The 25,087-nt window shown below is 34.8% G+C and overlaps 1 protein-coding gene across 10 annotated transcripts in view; it reads right to left on the reverse strand.

Moving 5' to 3' along the window:
• The window catches only part of LOC115217804 (FERM domain-containing protein 5), a 313,777-nt gene that overhangs the window by 53,949 nt on the left and 234,741 nt on the right, over nt 1–25,087 (reverse strand). For all 10 annotated transcript variants that reach the window (XR_003882210.2, XM_036507984.1, XM_029787485.2 and 7 more), the window contains 4 exons: nt 14,108–14,196; nt 11,129–11,206; nt 9,327–9,395; nt 4,618–4,709 (listed from right to left, as the gene is read on the reverse strand). Coding sequence is in view for 9 of the 10 variants with exons in the window: in XM_036507984.1 (XP_036363877.1) it covers nt 4,618–4,709; nt 9,327–9,395; nt 11,129–11,206; nt 14,108–14,196 (328 nt within the window). In the remaining variant the exon portion in view is untranslated. The remainder of the gene's footprint in view (nt 1–4,617; nt 4,710–9,326; nt 9,396–11,128; nt 11,207–14,107; nt 14,197–25,087) is intronic.

A 25,087-nucleotide genomic window follows, 5' to 3' on the forward strand; every position in this document is an offset into this window, starting at 1 on the left:
AAGTACCAGTTATGCACTGGGGTTGATATAATTGACTTAATCCATTTGTCTGTCCTTGTTTGTCCCCTCTGTGTTTAGCCCCTTGTGGATAGTAAAGAAATAGGTACTTAATATATCAACTCCAAAAGGATGAAAGGCAAAGTCGACCTCGGCAGCATTTGAACTCAGAATGTAACGACGGGTGAAATATTGCTCAGCATTTTGCTTGGTGTACTAATGATTCTACCAGCTCGCCGTCTTATTACACTAATGATAATGACACACACACACACACAGAGGTTCAACTCCACTTGTTTATTGTGGGTTAAATATCTAACCAATAAACTAATTGATTGCTTAATGAGCTGGTTGAACAATCAATCAATTGTTTGTTAGTCACAGTTCTTTCATGGTTGTTTGTAACCATTTTGTGAATTCACGTGTTGCAACAAAATTTGTTTCAACTCACACATTCACTTCAAGAATCCTACAAACCAAATACAAAGACATCGTTATTAAATCTGTCTTATCTTTGAGTACTTTATTCTAAGTGACCCAAAATAGACTTCTTTTTGAACTTGTCACCCGTTGACATGTCGATGCATAAATGTGAAGATATAAATATTTTCAGTATACTGTGATGTCAAAAAAAAATGTGTTGACATATGTATGTCTACGTTCATAATCAGTATAATGTGCTATGGAGATAAAGCAGTTCATAGGAAATGCTTATTAGTTTACATGTGTGAATACTAATTTACATACAGGTGTAAATTTGGTAAATTAGAAATATACAAAATCAGCATAAAACCTAAAATATACAGGTGCAGGAGTGGCTGTGTGGTAAGTAGCTTGCTTACCAACCACATGGTTCCGCGTTCAGTCCCACTGCGTGGCACCTTGTGCAAGTGTCTTCTACTATAGCCTCGGGCCGACCAAAGCCTTGTGAGTGGATTTAGTAGACGGAAACTGAAAGAAGCCTGCCGTATATATGTATATATATGTGTGTGTGTGTTTGTGTATCTGTGTCTGTTCCCCCAACATCACTTGACAATCAATGCTGGTGTGTTTACGTCCCCGTAACTTAGCAGTTTGGCAAAAGAGACTGATAGAATAAATACTAGGCTTACAAAGAATAAGTCCTGGGGTCGATTTGCTTGACTAAAAGCAGTGCTCCAGCATGGCTGCAGTCAAATGACTGAAACAAGTAAAAGAGTGTAACCCTTCAGCCTTTAGATTATTCTGTCAAACGTGATGCTTATTTATTCACATTGCTTTGAATTGATTTATGCATATCTCATAGCTTTCAGATTTCAATGATGGGGTTATTTATTTTGAAAATGGCATTGTAGGGTAGATGTGAAAGACTAGATCTGATTAGCTTGGACTTAAACAGGTAAAACATTTGAGCCAGACAAAGCTAATATAAATGCTATAGGATTAAAATATCATTGTAAGGTAGCAAATTAAGCCCAGTGATTAGAACGTCATATAGATTGCCTTGTAGCAATCCTTACTCTCTGCCCTCCATGAAAAATTTTGCCTGCCAGCCTTCCTTACTTTCAGGGCTGATAAATAAAATACTAGCCCTGTACTGTGGTTGATCTACTGATCTGTTGACCAATCACAGTTTTTTCTGCTTCTGTCCAACTGGTCCTCATGCATTTGAGGTTTTCTGGGTATGTTTGGCACCAAGCATTCTTAGGCTGGTTTATTTCCCATCTTCCAATGTCCACATCATAATTTTTTTTACACATCAATTAGCTGGCAGGTGCACAATACAACCTACCAGGTAATACCAATGCAGCACCACAATATTTCATATTGAGTTTGAAGTAGAAACAAGTGTTCTAGCCCTTTATTTCTCTCTTGTTCTTTGAAAAAAAATTGTCTGTTGCCAGAGCTGGAGAGGGATGTACTATGCCAGGCATACAAATGCCCACAATAGTACTCCTATGGTTCCATTAGAAGTTGAAGGTCCAAGGCAAGCCTCATTCTGAAATGAACTGTAACACATCTCAAATTCTGGGCAGCATAAGTCTCAAACTAATTGCAAACACAGAGCCATTAAACCTCGTCAGAGTTTGTTTAGTTTTACTACTGTATTGCTGAGGAAAAGAAAAAAATAATCACTGATATGTAGAAAATTCTAATCAATTGATATTTAGTAAAGCTAATTGTCATATTGATTTTCTTTCCATTTTGTAATCTAGTAAAGGTTTAATCCAAGGACAAAAGACAAGATTCCTTTTACCATAGTTTTGAGTCAACCCAAGCCTTGTGAGAAGAATTTGGCAGAAACTGTTCAGAAGCCTTTCAGATGGGTTGAACCTGTAATTCCAAAGTCCACTATTATTACATACTGTGATTGAGTGATGTCAATTCTGCCTGAGAATTACTTTAAGTGTGTATGTACCTGTGAAATACTCAGCCGCTTATATGCTAATTCAATGGCCAGTAAATTCAACAACAGAGATCTATTTACCTATGTGAGTGTATGTAAGTGTGTATATGTATGTGCAAGTGACTATGTTTGTATATGTGTTTGCATGTATGAAAATCAAAATCAAAATCGATCAACATCAATGGAAATTGTAGCTGTGATACCAGTGCCAGTGGCACGTAAGAGAACCATCCGAACGTGGCCATTGCCAGCGCCACCCCGACTGGCCGCCATGTTGGTGGCACGTAAAAAGCACCATCCAATCGTGGCCATTGCCAGCCTTGTCTGGCCTCCTTGCCGGTGGCACGTAAAGAGCACCCACTACACTCACGGAGTGGTTGGCATTAGGAAGGGTATCCAGCTGTAGAAACACTGCCAGATCAGACTGGGCCTGGTGCAGCCTTCTGGCTTCCCAGACCCCAGTTGAACCGTCCAACCCATGCTAGCATGGAAAGCGGACGTTAACGATGATGATGATGATGATGTGTGTGTAAGCCTGTCTATGCATGGACGCTTGCATCTGTGTGATTATATATTGTGCACATTTTCTCAATTGTAATTGGTATGGACATGCAATGTACATAGACAATAACAGTCAGGTAAATAATTGCCAAGACAATTCTGAATGGAAACAACTTGCAGAAGAAGAAGAAGAAGAAGAAAGCCAAAGCAGACACAAGAGAAAAGCCATGGACACTGATCTCAAAAGACTGAAAATTCACCAAAGAGATGATAAAGAGCTGCAACAAATAGGATGATGCTTGCTGGAGAAGAGTTGCCTAACTCTGGCATGCATGGAAAAATGAAAGCCGGATGATGATGATGATGATGGTGATGAAGAATGTGTGAGCACCTTTTATTCAGAAAACAAAAACAAAAATACTGAATGGAAAACACAGTTCAATGATAGTAAATCTCTGAACGAGGTATAAACAGTAGCTGCACAACAATGTGAAGTATATATGCCACTTAAATGTGGCTAACCACTAAGAGTGGATGCTACTGTAGCTTGTAGCCCCAGGAGAACATCTTCTCTAGCTGGCTATTGACACTGATAGGGCACAGAAAGTGTGTCAATAGCCAGTTGGAGAAGATATTCTCCTGGGGCCACAAGTTACAGTAGCATCCACCCTTAGTGGTTAGCTACATTTAAGTGGCAAATATACTTCACAGTTCTCTCACTTCTGCTTTTTCAAGTGAAATATTTACCTCTGCTGAGCTGGTTGCTCATAAAAATATATTCTGTTCAATATAAGAGCATGAATATACATCAAAACATAGTTATTATCATTAGGGTTCAACATCTTAAATTTGGAAAGTCAAAGATATAAATGATGTGTGTTTATGTATTTGTGTGTATGTGTGTGTGTCCATCCATCTGTCCTTGTCAGTGAATGTGTGCAGTGAATGTGAAGTTTGTCGTGGATTAAGAAATACTGGTGAAACCAGAGCAGACAAAAGAACTCAAAACAGAAGATCCATTCTTGAAAGCCATAACAGAGTATATAATTCAACACACTTCACATACAGTATGTATGAATATTTCATAGAAACATTAAACAAGTGAATACATTTCTGTGACATCATGTTCTGAGCTAGGTTTCCTTGATATCCAATGTTTGATGTACATTTATTTCTCTTACAACACAATCCAAGAAAATTCCTGTGTCTACTATATTCTTCTAGCAAGTATACATTTTAATAACATCTAACCTTGAAATATATTTTGCAGGCACGTTGATCTTAACCTACATTTAATAGATTATATTGCAGTACGATGCATCCAAATCTAATACATTCCTTTGTTATCTTGATATAAACACAGCGATATAAGAAACAAGCATTTTAGTGACCTCCTTATGATGTGACATACACACTCTTCAGTGACACCCTGCCATGAAGTACACACATTCCAGTGACATCAGAAACAAGATGCACACATTCCAGTGACATCAGGAATGAGATCCACATATTCCAGTGACATCAGAAATGAGATATACACGCTTCAGTGATTTTCTCAACCATCCTCTACCACCTTCAATAAACACATTCACATGAGATACACATGTCAGAGATGTTCTAATCTAGTGAATATTGCAGTAATATTTTGATCTGAGATATATTTCCCATATATATATATATATATATATATATATATGTTTTTCTTTTTTTTTTTTTTTTGCTAAATTACTTACCTTCTTTAATAGCAGCGTCTCGGGTCATTGACATATTACGTAGAGGTACTTTAGAATCTCTCTTGTGGTTAAAGTTTGGTAGAGATGAGGAACTGAAAAGCAGAGAGAGAGAGAGAGAGTAAAAAAGAGTATTATGAGATTCTTTAGCCAGCAAAGTGTTGTTGCTTTTAACAAGGACAAAAACTATTCACATAAACATATCTTATCTTTTACTTGTTTCAGTCATTGGACTGTGGCAATGCTGGAGCACTACCTTCAAGAGTTTAGTCAAACAAATCAACCCCAGTACTTATGTTGGATTTTAAGCCTAGTACTTATTCATCAAACCACCAAGAGACCTAGTCCCTTTTCATCAAACCACCAATTGTCAAATGGTTGTTGGGGAGAAAAAACACACATACACACATCTACATATAGATAAATATGACAGGTTTCTTTCATGTCCCATCTACAAAATTTGCCCACAAGGCTTTGGTGAGCCCAGGGCTATAATAGAAGGCATTTGCCCAAGGTGACAAGCAGTAGAACTGAACCTAGAACCATGTGGTTGGGAAGCAAACTTCTCACCACATAGCCATGGCTCATTGTTTTCTTCAGATAATTATATTTAGTGCTATTTTTTATCTTTCAGATATTGAGAAGAATATGGAATAAATGAATGTTTATATTCTGATAGAAGTTACTGCTTTTCTCACCTTTGGTGAATGAAGCCTTGACCAGGAGGAGTTAATGGCATCAGATGGTGCTCAATATCTCCTCTTCCTGGTTAAAGTCACATTCGCCAAAGGTGAATGGAGGAGAGACATCATCTTTTAAATATAAACTTCCTCTTATTTAGAATTCTTCTCAAATATAAGAGACAAGATTACAAAGAGAATAGATGTAAGCATGGTAAAGCTATGACACTTTCCACAACATGGTATAAAAGTCAGCAGCATAGCTAGAATTGTTGGGGTTGGGTCACTGTCAGTGACACTTTTAAATAGACAGCACTTTTTGGGCTGATGTATAGGCCTGTACAGGCTAAACCCAAAATAGGATGTGGAGTGTGGTAGAAACAAAAAAGGATGCCTTGAGCAACACACACCGTCTTTCTTAAGACTTAAGCATTTAGATTACACACTGAAATGTAATGCTTATCTATTCATATTGCTTTGAATTAATCAATCATGAATTAATGTTGTAGCATCGAGATCTCGAGGAAGTGTTTATTTTTAGGTTAACATTGTAGTGTAGGAGTGAGAGGCCAGATCTGGTCAGCTCAAACATAAAACAGGTGGAATATTTGAGCCAGATATGGTCAGTTTAAATGTTAATGGGTTAAACAGCTGCAGTTTGAAGACAGCATGTAAAACATGTGGAGGCAGAGAGAGAGAGAGAGATATTCCAGTGGAGTTAATGTTTGATGATCTGGGGAGGAAGGACTGGGAATAATGGTTAGTGTAGGGTCTCAGTGAGGTTGAACGTAACATGGATGATGAGAGGAGGAGGAGACAGAATGAGTCAGGAATACCTGAGTGAATGCAGCATGAGACCAAATGCAGAGAGAAGAGAAGCAATGTGTCTGTGATTCAGAGGTTGGAGCCTGTTGGCAAGTGACATCATATCAGTTGAATGGACATGGTGTAAGATATGTCTGTGTGTGTGAGTAGCAGCAGGACCATCCCAGTTGTGGTTCCAGTATTCTATTATGGGTCTCATTTGAGCCTTGTGGAGAGAAGTTTAAAGACGTTGCGTAGACTTGGTTGTAATTCCCCTCTTCTCTTTATTATATATATGTGCATTTGAACGTAGCAGGGAACAGCAAACCTTTGGCTGCTATTTGGATCCCCTTGTGTCCACTTCTCTGATTGGTTGGTTTGGGCACAATTTGTCTCTTACTCGATTGCACCAACTTACCATGTATAACCAGTTTGAAGTGCAATATAGGATCACATAGGACAGTTTGTTTACCACCCTGTTTGAACCGATAGCTCCTTATAAAAACTCAGCTTTTCCTTGTTCTGAGGTCTTTGGTTCCGAACCTTTTAAGGTCTAGCCACTGACCAAGGTACAGCAAGTTCCAGCAACAACACCAGCCAAACACCATGACACGTTGAGACTTACCAACTTCGTCCAACAGCATCATGGCAACCTCCTTCTTCATCGCCACCATCATGCCCTTCATGTGTATATCATCTCTCTATGTACACAGCTCAGCAAGCATTTCACCCAAGTTCCAATAGTTCGAGACTTATTTCACTATGGATCAACAGTGAATATACAACCTACATGAACTCCTGTACAAGTGAGCCAGGCAGCTGCATTACAGCCACAACTTCACATACAACGTATCTGTAACTGGGTCAGCATCATGGCTGTGACTTCTTGATACAGTATTTCAACTATCGTGTACTATTGACTACAAATTGGTATTCTCATCTTTCTTATGCCTATGAACTTACGCCTTACTTCGATGGCTATGGACCCTTTCACTGCCTCTTCTTCATTACCATCCTTATATGTTCTTAACACACACATACATCTATGCTTACACACACACATTATGCTCGCATGCCGGTGGCACATAAAAGCACCCACTACACTCTCAGAATGGCTGGCATTAGGAAGGGCATCCAGCTGTAGAAACTCTGCCAGATCAGATTGGAGGCAGCCATCTGGTTCGCCAGTCTTCAGTCAAATCGCCCAACCCATACTAGCTTGGAAAGCAGACGTTAAAAGATGATGATGATGGCCTGTCTATTATTCTGTATACATGATACACATACAGACACACGTGAACATATCAATAAAATTTCTCTTAATCATTCCTATGTGGTTGTCTCTTTTCCCATCTGGCATGTATTTGCACTATTCAATCCTTTTTATTGTAAGGGCTGTGTGATATAGTACACAAGAGCCATTTTGTCCCCTTGCATCACATGGTCCCTTACAGTCAAAATATTTTCTGACCTGTGAAAAAGGTGGTCTTTATCACCTTGAGGCTTTTAGTTTCATGCTGTTCATGACAGGATTAGGGTGATGTGCAATGCTGCCTTCATGAAAAGAGTAGGAATTGTTTCTTGACAAGATTAATATGCCCCACATCCTGTAGCACTGGCGGTCCCTATTCATGATGTTACTACAGATTTGACATGAGGTATCCAGGTTAAACGTGTGATGCTTGGACGTTGATGGTTAGAGAGGAATGAAGTATGATATCGTTTGAATAAGGGTAGAGTGTTGTTGGAAATGATGACAAGTAGGTCGCTCGTAAATAAAAGAGTGTAGGGGACAAATCTAAGTCGCTCTGATGCTCTTTCATCTTAAGATTAATATTGTGTGTGGGGGTGGGTAAAAAATGTACGCAGAAAAAAGAAAGTCACTGATAAGGCGGTGCATCGAACAAAAATGTCTTGTGATATTTATTCCGCCTAAGATACACACACTCCAGATACGTTTGTCGTCATAAAGACTGAACCAGTGACTTTTTTCCTTCTTTCTCCAAGGAATAAGAAGTGCTTGTAGCATCAACTTTTTTTTTTTTTATCATGCAGCATATTCAAATGAAAAATACGAAAACATAGCTACAGAAGTTTAGATACAACATTGCATTACGTTTGGCTTCAATTATTTAGTCACCTTTAGATTCTCATTTGCTACATATTGAATAAACTTCACACGTTTTGTGATATGGTTTTACATCAGCTCAGTTACGAAGGGAGAGAACTTATAACGTTAGCAATGCGATGGGAGGCAACAAGATATTAAATCCGTTTCGGCAGTTTCTGCTCTCCCAACATCGAAATACTTTAAAAATCTGCGTATTTTTATACTCCACAGTAAAGCTGGTACAAACACGAATTTAGACACTGTTTGGTACATATGAAGAATCTTTCGCATCGACAAATTAAGAAAAAGCAGTTTTCTAGGGTAAAATGGACGTGTAGATTACGAAAAACGTATTTAAAAATAAGGCAAACTAACCATTTCAGAGATATTCGCATTTTAGGAGGGTTTCGAGAACAATTTGTGAAGGAAACTGTTCGGATACCTGGGATGAGGTGTAAGTACCTCAGGCAGTATATGGTGAGGTATCTATTCATCAAGTCTATTCCAAATCATGCTGAACGTCTCCATCACTTTTTTACGGAAAACAGTAAACTGTATCCGGGACTCTCTTAAAAATGTGGATATATTTGAAAAGATAAGCTTGTTCCATCACACTACATAACTTTTTTGTAATAAACACGTTCATTTTACCGTAGAACGTTGGGCAAGGTAAAACGCGTACACACGGGTCAGGGTTAGTTTTGGGGTTAGGGTTAGGTGGTGTGCACGCTTTTTACTTTCGTCCGTCACCCTCATAAAAATGCGAATATCTCTGAAACAGTTAGTTTGCTTTAATTTTTATTGGGTTTTTCGTAATCTACACACCCATTTTATCCTAGAAAACTGGGGTTTTTTTAATATGTCGTTTTGAAAGATTCTTCATTTTTACCCATTGTTTAACATATTACATAGTTTTAATGAAAACTGAGCACGGTATACAATTAGTTCATTATTATAATATTTTATACAATTAGTTCATTATTATAATATTTTTAGACATACAAGCGACTCCACTAGTTTTATAATGAAATGATATGTACATCAGTATTGATCTTGTTATATATCCTCACTACCTTACGAACACTAAATGATGATGATGAGAGCTGATCATAACTTACCGAGTAAAAGCAGGTTCCGGACGACTTATCCCACCACTGGCAGCAATAGCCTCCGTTTGACATCGCCCGCTGTAAGAGAAAACATAAAAGGACTTTATTGTTAGTACCATAATCCTTGTGGCCAATAAAAGAATTAATTGTTAGTACCATAAAAAAATAGATACAAAAAACACTTCACAAATTCATGTCAATTTATAAAACATCCTTATTTACAATTCTTAGATGATAAACAGCATTAAGCAATCCTTTCTACAATAGGGCACAAGGCCTGAAATTTTACAGTGGTGGGAGATCCGATTACATCGATCCCAGTGCCTGGCTGGTACTTATTTTATTGACCCTAATAGAATAAGAGGCAAAATCGACTGCAGTGGAATCTGAACTCAGAATGTAAAGACAGATGAAATGTCACTAAGAATTTTGTCAGGTATATTAATGATTCTGCCAGCTAACTGCCTTAGTATTAAATAAGGAATATAAATAAAGCACATCAGTGATATGTTGAAAGCATCCACTACATTCAGTGAAGTGGTTGACATTAGGGAAGGCATCCAGCCATAGAAACCATGCCTCTTTGGTTTGTTGGTTCCTGTCAAACTGTTGTCCAAACCCTGCCGGCATGGAAAACAGATGGTAATGATGATAATGAAATAAAATGTTGTGTCTGAGAAGTACAACAGTGAAAATAGTATCGAATCTCATCTTCAATAACAATGACAAAAATTTCTTAGATTGGTGCAGAGAGGCATATTTCTAAGAAAGGGTTTATGGTTAATTAAATTGGTCAAATTATTTTATCAATCCAAGAAGGAAAGTTGGGCTGAAAGTAAATTCTTCAACTGTTACAGACCATTGTAAAAATATTAAAACAAGCACTTCTAACAATTAAGCACAAAGAAAGGTCAATTTTTGCAGAATATAGATTTAGGATATGGAATGAGAGTGTGAATGAGTGAGTGTAAATTGTACCAATCTGTCAAAGATTTCAAGATGATTTGTATTAATTATATCTGAGAGTTAACCATTTTGTTACCACATTTCTGTTCTTGAGATATGCTGCCTTTGTTACAATTAATTTTGAAAATAATAAAGAATTTGGTAAAATAACTGTCATTATTAATTTGGTGTTTGATACAAATTAATATGAAAATTTGATGGAAGATTTTAATTTAACAAGTTTGTGAGAGAGACCCAGGGACTTTCTCAGGTAGGTTGGTATCTAAAGGCTTAAATAAACCAAGGGATATAAAATTCAATTTAATATTCAAATATACAACATGATATTTGTGACTGATTTGAACTCAATATATTTCAGCTGATATTCCAGTACAATACCAGCTTAGCTGTTTCCCTTCTACCCATTTATTCAATAAGTTACGGGACACTAAAACCCTTTTGATACCAACTCACCTGGTCCTGCAATACACACTCCTTGTTTTAACCCTTTCGTTACTGTATTTATTTTGAGATGCTCTGTGTTTCTTTCAATTACTTTAAATATAACAAATAATTTATTAAAATAACTCAGTTATCATTAAGCTAGTGTTAGGAACATAAATTGTGACTAAAGGTTTGGTGGAAGATTTTAATTCAAAACTTACGAAAACAAGACATTTGTACTACAGAGCCAGAGTCGATTTTAAAATAAAACTCTCCATCAAAATTTACATTCCAAACTGAGCTTAATAATGAAAAAGTTATTTTACTAAATTCTTTGGTTATTTTCAAACTTAATTCAAAGGCAGTGTATTTCAGCAGGAATATGAATTGGTGAAACAAGCTAAAAAGTTTATCAACAATACCTGAAACGAAACCGTGAACCTCTAGTTAAGAGACTGCCTCCTGACCGAACTTTAGGAGCATTTGTTGAACTGGACAGTCTGAAAAAAAAAGTAAAATAAAATATAAATAATGATTTCTTTATCAGATATAATGGCTGAGGATTATAACAGAAATCTTTATCCCTTTAGCATTCAGATTATTCCTGTCATACTCTTTTACTTATTTCAGTCATTTGACTGTGGCCATACTGGAGCACTGCCTTTAGTCGAGCACATCGACCCTAGAGCTTATTCTTTGTAAGCCTAGTACTTATTCTATCGGTCTTTTTTGCCAAACCGCTAAGTTACGGGGGATGTAAACACACTAGCATCGGTTGTCAAGCAATGTTGGTAGGGACAAACACAGACACACAAACATATACACATACTTATAAATATATATATATTATATATATATATATATTATATATATATATATATATATATATAGATATATATATATATAGATATATATATATGGGTGTGTGTGATTGTGTATAGAAGAATATATTAATAAAAGGAATTCCAACCTTGTCTGATTTTCACGTTTTATTTACAATCTTATAATGATATATTATAAGATAATATATTATAATAAAATAAAATAAAATGAAATAGTAGAATGTTAAATGTTCATTCTGATTGAACTAGTACTTTCATGCATTAAATTCTGCAATCTTCGGGTTCATGTAGTAGTGGTGACAGTCATGCTTCACAATTTTTGACTGTAGCAAGATGATTGATTCTGTGCTTTAAATACAGCTGGGTAGGCTCCAGAGTGCAAGGTTTTGCAAACTGTATTCTGACCAATCAGTGTGTAGTATCACTCAATTACTTAAGCTGATTGGTTGGTTGAGCTGATTGGTTTAGGTGTCACGCTTTGTTGGACATGTCAAGAGTCCTGTATCTTGACCCTGGCCGAAGCAGCAATTGTTGGGTTATTTTTAGAAATGTTGTAAATAGCCTTTGTCAGAGATTTTTATATTTTTATATTTCAATTGTCATCATCATCATCATTGTCAGCACCTTAATTATTGTTGCTAGTGGTGATGGTGGTGGCAATAGAACTTTTAACCCTAAATAAGATAATTTTCCTGCTATCTTCATCTTGATCACCTTTAGTATTGTTGTTGTTGTTGTTAGTGGTCATGGTCGTAGCAGTAGAAGTAGTACCTCTAAGTATTATTATCATTGCTTATTTAGCTTGGGTTTGAATTTATCAATAAAATTCTTTTCTCTGATTTTCCTCTTGATTTCACTTGGGCTGTGTAATTTGTAGAACGGAAATATTATATACATTTTCCGGCCACATGTTGCTAGGTGGTTACTCAAAGGTATCTGACGGACCTCTGGGTCTCTAATCTGTTGCCGGTGTACACGTGAGCGTTCTGATAGTGCGTTTCCCGTCTGACCTACATATATTTCTTCACAATTTGGGCATTTGATGCAGTAAATTAAATTTCTGCTTTCGCAGTTCATATTCGCGTTTGTGAATATTTTCCCGGTTTTTGTGTTTATATATTGGCCGGTATGTATGAATTGGCATGTGCCACATCGGCTATCATTGCATTTAGATACAGTGAATGTTTGGTCTTTGTTGCTAAGGTCAAATTTTGCCTTTGTTAGTAATATTTTCAAGTTTTTAGGCTGTCTTTTACTAAGCACCATAGCTCGATCCATGATTATGTCTTTTAATTCATTACTTTGGGCAATGATTGGTAGGTTTGCTTTGGCAATGTTGAAGATATTCTGGTGACATGGGTTGTGTGTCACTATGAATGGTATGACTTGTTCTTGTTTTCCTCTTCCTTGGGTTGTCCTAAGTTGTTGTATGGGTGTATATATATATATATATACACACACACATATATACAACAGGCTTCTTTCAGTTTCCGTCTACTAAATCCACTCACAAGGCTTTGGTTGGCCCAAGACTATAGCAGAAGACACTTGCCCAAGGTGCCACACAGTGGGACTGAACCGGGAACCATGTGGTTCGTAAGCCAGCTACTTACCACACAGCCACTATTACGCCTATGTAATATTTATTCACAATGTTTTGAATTAATCAAGCATTATTTTGTAGGTTGAAGATTTTCAATATGATAGTTTATTTTAGAATGTTATTGTAGAGTAGGCATGAAAAACCAAACTTGAATGGTTAAAATGTGAAATAGTATTTAGGTCTGATATGGCTGGTTTAAATGCTAAAGGGGTGATCCTTTCTAGAAACCATAAATAACAACTATATGAATTATTATTGTGAATGAAAGAAAAAGGATACAAGTCATAATGAAATTACTAAAGCATACACACAGTAATCCAGCAATTACCACACTCCTATAATCAATAATCCAATATTTTAGTTACATAACCATCTATAGCAGTGGTTCCCAAAATGGGCAATGGAAAGATTCAGAGGGGCATTGAAGTGGGGTGATAATGAGGTGGCCAAAAGGAGGCAATGGATGTAAAAGTAAACAAAATAATGGATTCAACAGATTAAGATTTCCATTCATGTACTTTTAGGATCCTAAAAGTACATGAATGGAACAACGTATCCCGTCAATCCTGTCTTATAAATCACTGAAAGCACGATTTTATTCTTTTCTACTCTAGGCACAAGGCCCAATTTTTTGTGGGGATGTGGGGGGGGGGGGGGCAATTAGATCAACCCCGGTATGCATTTGGTACTTAACTTATCAACCCCAAAAGGAAGAAAGGCAAAGTCGACCTCAGCAAAATTTGAACTTAGAACGTAAAGACAGACGAAATACTGCTAAGCATTAGCTCATAAGTGAGCACAAAAAACAGTTGTACTATACATGGACTATCATCTCCACTAACATTTCTTGTATATATATATATATAAACCCTCGTGGACATTAAGACATAAATTCCACTTAACTGTCGACAGGCAGAAAATGTGTGTAGAGTATAGGATGTGAGAACATAACTTACGTGAAGAAAAACTGTTGTTCAACAGCACATCGCCACAAGTACTTACAGGCACTGGTTGTTGGGCACTTGTAACCAATAGGTTGTTGCTTCTGGAAAAATAGAGTTACAAATAATATGTATATATATATAGATATAAATATATATATACATACATACGCACACACTCATGTATGTATGTATGTATATAAAACAATAGGAAGTATTAGCAATTAAATTGCTACCAGCAGTAAAACCTCCACTCTGTTACCAAATGACATTTGAAAGTTTCAAAAATTCTTCTAACTATTGCATGGAAAAATGTTTTTTAAGAGATGTGACTAGCTGACAAATACCTCAAATTACGAATGGCATTTTTTTATCAAGCCTCAACAACAAAGTGGAGAATTAGTATAAAATAAAGATGTTTACTTACCACCCTGAGGAATAAAAGAAAAAAAAATTTAATTGGGTAAAAAATTTGATAGATAGATACGAATGTAGGCAGGAATTTGTGAAAATTTGAAACTTAGATTTTCTGTTCTTTGTCAGAAGTGTCTTCTCTAGGGGAAACAAGAAACAGAAAAAATTAAATTCCTTACTTTGGGAATTAAAGCTAAAACCATATAACGGTGCAAAGAATTTCAAATCTATGATGCTTGTGCTTTTAAGTGCATCATCAAAGTGAAAGTAGTTTTAATTGAAGAGAGAGTAATCATTTAAACTGGTTTTCCAAAGAATTTCTATCTACTCAGTTTCAGTTAAAAGATTTATGGGGGTCAACCTGAATATGACACATGCCAAAGACACCACACAATGAGATTGAACCTGGGAATATGTGACTGCAATGCAAACTTCTTAACCATTCAGCCATGCTATCTCCTATGACTATAACTTAGTTTTAACACTTTTGATACTAACCTGCCTATGACTGCCCCTGGTTCTATAATACAAACACAGACTTTTGGGCACAAGAAGCACCATAAGAGTATACTGGAAACCTCATGAGTGATGTCTTATTGGAGAAATAAAGTAGGATTCATCTTAGAAAATTACACTTTTTTTATACTTTTATCCCCTTTGATGCCGACCAGCCTCAGACTGCTCCTGATTCTATCATACAAACTTTCTATTTTAATCCTTCCATCAAAATTTTATGTTAGCTTATATTTCAAACATCAGAGTATTACAAGTATTTTACCAGTTGTAGAAGAGTGAAGGATAAGGTTGGTTCAGGAAAGATCAGGAGTGAAAATACTGAGACATTAAATTCTATATATGCAGATTGTCTGTTTATGTGTGTAAGTGTAACAACATGAAAAGAAAACTATTTGGCTGTGCAGAAGTGGTATACATTCTCAGGCTTAGTTCACCATTCTTTGAGCTGACTCCACTAAAGCTTTCTCATAAAGTTACAGATTTTCATGGATAGGGAAATGGTGAACCAGATTGACTCAATACAGGCCTAATACTTACTTTACTGGTGCAAACAAGATGAAAGGTTAAGTAAACCCTAAAAGGATTTGAGTTTATAATATAAAATGAATATAACAAAATAACAGCTTCACACGTAGATACAAGACTAGAAACTTAGGGGGAAAGATTAGGGCTTAAATTACTAAATAGGTCTCATTACTTGACTAGTACATTATTTTATTGACCCTGGAAGGATGAATAACAAAGTTGACCTCAATGAGATTTGATCTCAGTATATGGAGATAATTTGTTAGGCATTCTACTGATTCTGTGAAACTACAATCCTGGATGTCAAATAATTATTCCAAACATAGCCAAATGGCTAGAAATTGGGGAGGTGTTGTTGACTAAATTGACCCCAGCATTTCACTAGTGCTGTATTTTATTGATCCCCAGAAGACAGAAAAGCAAAGTTAACTTCAGTGAGATTAGATCTCAGAATGTACAGAGCTTAAACTAAATATCGAAAGGTATTTTTTTCTGGTGTTCTAATGATTCAGCTAATCCACTATCCTGGCTGCAACCAAATAATTATTTCTACTCCAGATATGAGACCTGAAATTTAAGGGAAGAGGCCTGTTGAGTACACCAACCCCAGTGCTCAACTGGTACTTATTTCATTGATCACAAAAGGATGAAAGGCAAAGTTGACTTTGGTGGAATTTGAACTCAGAACACAAAGACAGATGAAATGACACCATGCATTTTGTCAAGCACAGTAACAATTCTACCAGCTTGCTGTCTTAATTATAATAATAATAATAGTCATTTCTACTATAAGCACAAGGTCTGAAAATTTTTCTCAAAGGGTGAAAGGCAAAGTCAATAAAGTTGGACAGAATGCCACTAAAAATTTTGTCTGATGTGCTTATGATTCTGCCAGCTTGCCACCTTCCTGAAGAGTGATTTCAAATTTTGGCAGAAGACAGCAATTTCAGGGAAGAGAGTAAGTCAATTACATTGACCCCAGAGCACAGCTGGTACTTATTTTATCAGCCCCCAAAAGGATGAAAGACTAAATCAACCTCGGTGGAATTTGAACTCAAGACAAAGACAAACAAAATGCTTAGTGGCATTTTGTTTGTCTTTGTCTTCAGTTCAAATTCCACCGAGTGTGCTGATGATTCTATCAGCTCAGACACACATATATGCACACACACACACACACACACACACATACATATAATTACATATATGCACACACACACCACATACATATAATTACATATATGCACACATACACACACACACACACATACATACATATAATTACATATATGCACACACACACACGCACACACACATACATACATACATATAATTACATATATGCACACATACACACACATGATCAACCTTCAATCTCTGTCTAAAGATGGTAAATTTACTGTCAAAGAAAGAAAGAAAAACACAAAAGAATTTGAAGAAAATAGTGCTTGCTTGCATTGACATGAAGTGAATGTGAAAAGGAACACAAAAGAAAAAGGATAGACATATTGATGTGCTGAGAGAAGGAGACAAAGGTCTGTTTGATTGAGAATACTTTGTATTGTTTCATTGTCCATTGAAGACCTCCCTCTGAAACATCAGATGCTTCTCTCATTCCAAGCTGATATGTTTAATTTTCCTTTCTATTCTACTGTAGAAGGAAAGGAGATTATTTATCTAAAGGCGTCATATCTATTGAAGATTATCTTTGTGTCTATTAGAATTTAGAAAAAAAACAAATATAATTCTTAATATCATAATATATGGTATATATAATACATGTAAAATATACAGAATATATATTTTACATATATGTATGTGTCATATTATAATGTCATTTTACACCTACTTTCTCAAAAATTATATAAATATATATATATATATATATATACACCAACATCAAATACCTTATGTAGAAACTAAAGAAAGAAATATTAAGTATGCCAGTATTCATCACATGTCACTGATAACTTAAGAGAATCCTTATAAAAACTCAATAGTAATGAACAGCTTAGAAAGATAAACATATCAAATGATTATTTGTGTAAGTTTTTAAAATTTTACAATTAAAATTTGTTAAATTTAACAGAAATGTCTAATATTAAAGAAATGTAAAGCAGCAATAAACTCAGAAATTTTATAATTGCTATTGTGTAAAAAACTGGTGTACCCCCTTTATTTTTATTTTTGAAGATAAGCCACAAAGATATGAGCCTCTTTGAAAGGGTTTAGATGGTTACATTGATTCCAGTGAATGATTGGGACTACTTTTAGTGATTTCACCTATTTCCCATAAAAATTCAGTTTTTAACTCAGAACATAAAGGGAAGAAAGTATAAACCAAAAGGTATTTTATGTTTTGCTTTAATATTTCTTATTTCTTTATTGCCCACAAGGGGCTAAACATAGAGGGGACAAACAAGGACAGACAAAGGGATTAAGTCGATTACATCGATCCCAGTACATAACTGGTACTTAATTTATTGACCCCGAAAGGATGAAAGGCAAAGTCAACCGTGGCTGAAATTGAACTCAGAATGTAAAGACAGCTGAAACGCTGCTAAGCATTTTGCCCAGAATGCTAATGATTCTATCGGTTCACCACCGACTTCAAATTTTAGCCCAAGGGGGTCAGTTGATACCACTGATTCTAGCACTTGACTAGAACTTTATTTCATTGACCTTGAAAACATGAAAGCCCAAGTTAATGTGAGTGAGATTTGAACTCAGAACATAAAGAGTTTGTTAAGCATTCATTCCACCACTCTAATGATTCTACCAATTTACTGTGTTTAATAACTGCTTTTTGTTTAAGCAGAAGGCCAGTAGTTTTTAAGGGAAGTGTGTTAATTGATTCTACAATAATTACTATAGGACTTTTAGATAAAGTTGTGGATTACTAGACCCAAACCAGCAACTGATAAAACATAGGGGCATTAAGCATCAGGTTTTTAATTAAGATAATGCAGCACCTTACAAATTGTAGAAAGCAGACTGCAGACACAGGTGATTATTCGTTGTTTGGATGATTTTAGATTTAGGTTAGGTTAAACAATGGCTATAAACATAGACTTTTCTTTTGTAATTAAGTCAAATAGTGTCACCCTAAATTAACTTGCCTTTACTTTTCCCTTTATGCATTCCAACACAAAGACTGTGGCCATGCTGGTGCACTGCCATGTAAGTATTGTCACACCTGCAGAGGGAAATGGACTTGTGACCCCCTAAATGAAAAGTGTGATGTTCTACCAACAGAACTATGTGGACACCTGTGTTTAGTAGATATCAGATTTGACATATTTAAGTTCATGACAGTTACCAGCTTCAGAATATCATGTAGTGTATTGTTCCTTAAACATTAGAATATTTGTTTCACAAAATGAAAAAAGAAAGGAAAAATTTTTTTTAAATATAACATGGTTTATAACATGGCCAATGTCCCATGTTGTAAATATAGTAAATTTTAAATGTTCAATTTCATAGCCAACACATTCGTCAAAACATTAGTGAAGTCAAGGATTTAAAACATAACATTTTATAAAGACAATATAAACCAGAAAACCCCTGGAAAAAGATCTATTCAGCTGGAAAAGAAATAATTACAATAAAAACATTTTTCCATTGGCACAACACATTGTCGTTTATTTTAATGATTCCAAACAGGTAAAAAGAAAAAAAAATCAACTACAATAGAATTCGGTCTTAGGATTATAAAGAAACAAAACTTTAATATATTTTACAATAAAGTTTACATCTCTTGCTTGGAGTATAGTCTTAATCATGTAGTTTTAATTAATTCAAGTCACAGTGCTGATTAAAGTTGTAGGTTAATCAATTAACATTATGGTATTAATTAATTAGTTATAGTCTTGATTAGTTACAGTTATAGTCTTACTTGATTAAAGTTATAGTCGTTATCAATTAATATTACTTACTGCCTTAATCAATTAGCTATAGTCTTCATTAAAATTATAGTTTTAATTAAAGTCAGTCTTAATTAACTAGTTACAATCTTTATTAAAGTTACACATTTCGATCACTTAGTTATTGTTAGGATGAATTCAAGTTATAGTCTTTACTTAATTAAAATTAATTAATTAAAATTATCATGCTGGGCTCATTATGAATGTCAACACTTCTTTATTTGTTCTACATTTAATTCAAGATAATCATTTCTTTTGCTCTACCAATTAACAATATTAATTGCTAATAGTTACATCAGAAGACAATACACATTTTAACTGAAATATATATATTTCTTTAGTGCCCACAAGGGGCTAAACACAGAGGGGACAAACAAGGACAGACAAAGGGATTAAGTCGATTACATCGACCCCAGTGCGAAACTGGTGCTTTATCGACCCCGAAAGGATGAAAGGCAAAGTCAACCTCGGTGGAATTTGAACTCAGAATGTAACGACAGATGAAATACCGCTAAGCATTTCGCCCGTTTTGCTATCGTTTCAGCCAGCTCATAGTTAATTCAATCACTCTAGAATATCACACTAAGTTTGCTGTATATAACACAATGCTGCTTCATAAATTAAATTACATCATTGCAATGATGGAAATGAGAAGTTCACACAGATGTACAGTGTTTCTCTGACTTTCCAGCTTACAGAGGTATTTGGGGTGGTGGGCTTATAGGGTCTAGTCCCACATTTCTAACCCAAACCTTTCAGACTTTCATGTACTCTTATTACCTAACACCCATTTCCATCACTGTGTTCACCACAAGGTTCAGTCCTTGTTGTGGTGTTGTGGCTTGTGTGTCTCAATGACCCTGAGAGTTATGCCAGCAGAGCTCAAGTTCCTGGGAAGAATCCCAGGCTGGACAGGTCAAAAGACAGAGGCGAGGCTAATATGGATCACCTCTTTCCAGAGGTAAAAATGGGTTTGGATAGAGCCAACACCTTAGCTAGTGAAAAGCAAAGATACAAAAGCATTGAGGACAATTCAAAACCAAGGAAACCGGGGAGAGGAAGGCTTCCCCCACCCAATGGAAACATATGACATGGTACAGCAAAGTCTGAAACAAGCTACAAGTAAAAGTAGAGATCTAACAGAAAAGACAGCTCAAAGTTGAGAGCTTTGGAGAAAAGTCATTGATGGCCTAGGCTCCACTGGCAACAGCTTAAGTGAATAAACAATTACTGTATGCTCAGTGTTGTGATTTGGATCACAGATTGAAATTGTTAACTGCACATAGTGTCCTTTGTTTAAGATATAGTAATTTATTTGACATGACTGACCTTGCTGAAAAGAATCATAACCTTAATAAGAATAGGTGAGCAATTTGGAAGTAATATATTATGTTGGCATCCAGCTGAAAAATCTGCTTACATAGAAGTTCATGCTAATATTTTAAATTGCTAGAACCATTCAAACATGCCAAAAAAAAATTGTGAATATATATACAAAAATATTTTGAAGAAAAATTAATACATACACAGATAATTTTTGGATTTTACATTAGTGTAAGGTTGGGATTTGATATTTTCTACAGAGAATACTCTCTCTCTCTTGGAGAAGTAAATATTCAATGGGGACCAATGTACTATTTGATTCCATACAGAACAGAATTAATGAAGAACAGCTGAAGTAAACATCAGTTTAGTAATAGAAGCCACAAAGGTGTCTGTCAACTTTATGGTGGTAGTCACATGACACTTTGTTTAAATAATAACAAACAACTTTTATAACGGCAGACAAACTATTCTTGATGAAATCTTTTTCCATCCATGAACCAATAAAAAAAAAACAGTATTATGGAATTTGACTCATGATTTCTATAATATAAGAAAATGCTATAAAGTTGTGATTTTATTAAAAAATTTACAAAATCACACAAAAAGAAATAAATGCAAGAGAGTTTATAAATTTTCATTTTCCTGAAACCCATTATCGTGATATATAATAATCATCATCATTATTATTATTATCATCTTTTGATGTCAAATTCTGCTTATTTACTATGTCCTAAAAATTGTAATACTGAGACTCTTCGAGGCTCATTATACCTAGCTGTAAACAGATACCATGGAACCATTTAGTCATGCTTTCTGCAGTTATTAACAGAAGCACAATATACCTAACATATGAATTTGCTTGCTTCCAGTACTGAGCTAAAATCATCCTGCAATTAAAGCATACAAGAGACCTACATTCTTATCCAGGTGGAGTGACAGGTTTCCCTGGCTTACTCATATCCAACTGGAATAAACTCTATAATAAAATAATACCTGGTAAACACTAGTGAATAAATATGGGGGGAAAAAGAAAGAAAATATCGCTATATTGGAGCTTTGTATTGTAAAAGGATTGAAGAAATTACATACAAGAAGTGAAAAAGTTAAATAAAAAGTTATTTAATAATGTAAGTCAAATAATACTTGCATTATGACAAAAACCAACAACCTACTAAACAAGGTAGTTATCGCGTTTGTTTGTTATACAAAAGGTATGAATACTTAAATTTGTAAAATGTGAATGGAAGAATAGAATATTTTTATTAGTTAAATAAATGTTAGGGCACTTAGACTTTAATCTTCTCAAGGCTATTGTTGATCTACTATTGGCAAAAATCTCTTGGTTAACTCTACTACTACTGCTATAACTACCCCCATCACTGCAGTTGACATATTTCTATAAGCTTGATTTTGTTATCTCAACTTTAGTAAGTTACCCTTTCATAAAGTACAATGGCCCATAAGTCTGGGGGTTTTGGCATTTGCTTCAGCAGTGTTAACCATAGATGAGACATATATGCCAACAGATAAAATGCTAATTTAAATAACTCATTTCGGAAGGCTGAATTACTATTTCTGTCACAATTAAGAAAAAAACTAAAACTGGAGAGAGTAGAGTTAAATATCTTACAACAAAGTGATAAAGTGAAATGAGCCTGTAATGGTGTATGAACACAATTGCACTTATGTTGGCAAAACAGGTATCTAATCCTATCAGCTATTTTCCCTCAATAGATTTTATATAACCCAAATAAAAGATATGGGTGTCTTTAAGAAGATAAAGAATTGCTTTATAAATGAAGCTGTGAAACAAAAAGGAAAATAATTTGTAACTGAAACATCAATCTATAGGTTCATCAGTTTCATAGTAAAAGTAAATGAAGACAATTGTTTTTAGATCGCAGTATCTTCTAAACCTTTTGACATACCAACACACCTGAAACTGCGCTTGGTTCTATGATTCAAACTTCCACTTTTAAAGTAAGATAAATTAAATCCATCAATCTTTTGTTTCTTAATGTTCCAAGCACCAGTTTAGTAATGTCAAAGTTCTTTTACTAAATTCCTTATTTTCAAAATTAATTGAAACAAATGTAGTGTATTTCAAACAGAAATATGGCAACGAAGGGCTTAATTCCATCATTGTCTTTAGCTCCACTCTCCTCACTTGAACAATAATCTGAGGGTTTTCTAAGGTTTGGTAAATAGATAGAAGACCATGATTCACAGATGAGGTCTAATAAAACTGAAACATGCCTGAATTAGAATAGATCTGGTCCACTATTCACTGCATATTCTTAATCAGTTTCAAATTTAGAGTTTTCTTTCTTGCAATTTTTGACAAGCATCATCACATCATTAATGCTAACAATTTTTGCTTTGCATTATACGTGTCAATTTGACTGCTTGAAACATCTTTTAAGCCACTATATTCCATATGTTAAACCACTCTATACGATATGTGTGTATACACACACACACACATTCAGTAATGACTTGAGTGTGGTAAATATATACCAGAACTAAAACACTCACATTTTATACACACACACACATATATATATATATACATCATCATTTAATGTCCATTGTCCATGCTGGCAGGGGTGAACGGCTTTACTGGGCTAGCATGCTGGAAGGCTGCACCAGACTCCAGTCTGACCATGTATATGTATGTATATATATATAAATAAGGATATGATCCTTAATTTAAAATAAAACAATGAACTTATCAAGTGGTCAGCATGGAAAAAATAACCTTCAAAGGTAATAGTTATTAAAATTATAAATTAGGGTATCTATGAGATACCACCATGCTGAAAATGTTTGCTACAGGAAAACTTAAGGTGGTTTTAGAGTTGGTTCATAGCTGCTATTTTCAGCAAGGTGGTATATCGTAGATATCCTAATTTATAACTTTTTATATATATATATATATATATATATATACACACACACATATATATATATATATACACACACACACACACACACAGACAGACAGACAGACAGACACACACATACGAGTGAGTGAATGAAAGTACTACTCAACACATTTGGTAGTTGTGGAACCCAGCCCAGTCAAGTGTGTGTATGGGTGAGTGAACACACAAATTATAATAAAAATGATAGAAAATGGTTGTTAACTTCACTTTCCATTATCTTTAAGTTCAAAATAGAAGAATGTATATAATAATAAATATAATCTTCCACCAAAAAGTGGACACATATGTGTACGCATGTATGTAGTTGATACATCTTTTCTGGTTGTATCCTCCCCGTTTCTCCACTTAGTTTAAAGAATATGTTTGAGGACTTCTAACCTAGTCATTAAACAATTGCTGTATGTGTGTGTGTGTGCGTATATACATACACACACACATATATTATGTAACTGTATATGGGTGTTTAATTGCATGCATGTATGTATAAAAAACTGAAAGAGTAATTTTAAAAATTTCTTTCAAGTAGAAAGCCAGAAAAGAGATTAAAAAAAAATTTACTAACTAAAAGGCAAGACCATTTTGAAGAGGTGTGAAATTAAGAAACTATAATACTAAGATACATAAGTTGCTGAAGAAATATTGGTAAAGATCAATTGAAGCGCAATTAAGCAAAAATTCGTATGGCATGACCATCCAGCTAACTAAATAATACCATTAGCTTGTGATCAGAGCTTGGCCAAAAAAAGCAGTGGAAAGAAGACCAATCAAAATTCGTTTGTGTATTTTCTGCTGATATGCAATCATTTTCTAAATTGTGCACTATATATGCGTAATATATAGAAATATATAGAGAAATAGATACATATGCATAGTCAATATTATACATACACACACTCACTTGTATACATTATACATACATTATTTATATACAGTGTGTGCGTGTGTGTGTATATATGTACACACACATTACATATACACAATATATAAATACATATATATATATGCACACACACACATAGACATACATACATTGATACAAGTACAAAATTGTCTTATTTTCATGTTTACATATTAAATCAACCAATTAATTGTTAGTTAAAAAAAAAAAACTCAGGGCTATCTACTGAACAGAACAGGCATTTATGTATATGTTAGAGTATATTGAGTGTGTGTGTGTATGTGTGTATTTGTGTGTGTGTGTGTGTGTATAAATATACTCACATGTACATATATATATATATATATATATATTCAAAAAAAATAAACATTTTCAAATGTAAATTTGCAAAATACGCTATAGAGCAGATGCTTAAAAAATCTAAAAAAAATAAACTACTTCAAATTTT

The sequence above is a fragment of the Octopus sinensis genome, linkage group LG12 (genome assembly GCF_006345805.1).
Source record: "Octopus sinensis linkage group LG12, ASM634580v1, whole genome shotgun sequence".
In the NCBI taxonomy this organism is placed as follows: Eukaryota; Metazoa; Mollusca; class Cephalopoda; order Octopoda; family Octopodidae; genus Octopus; species Octopus sinensis.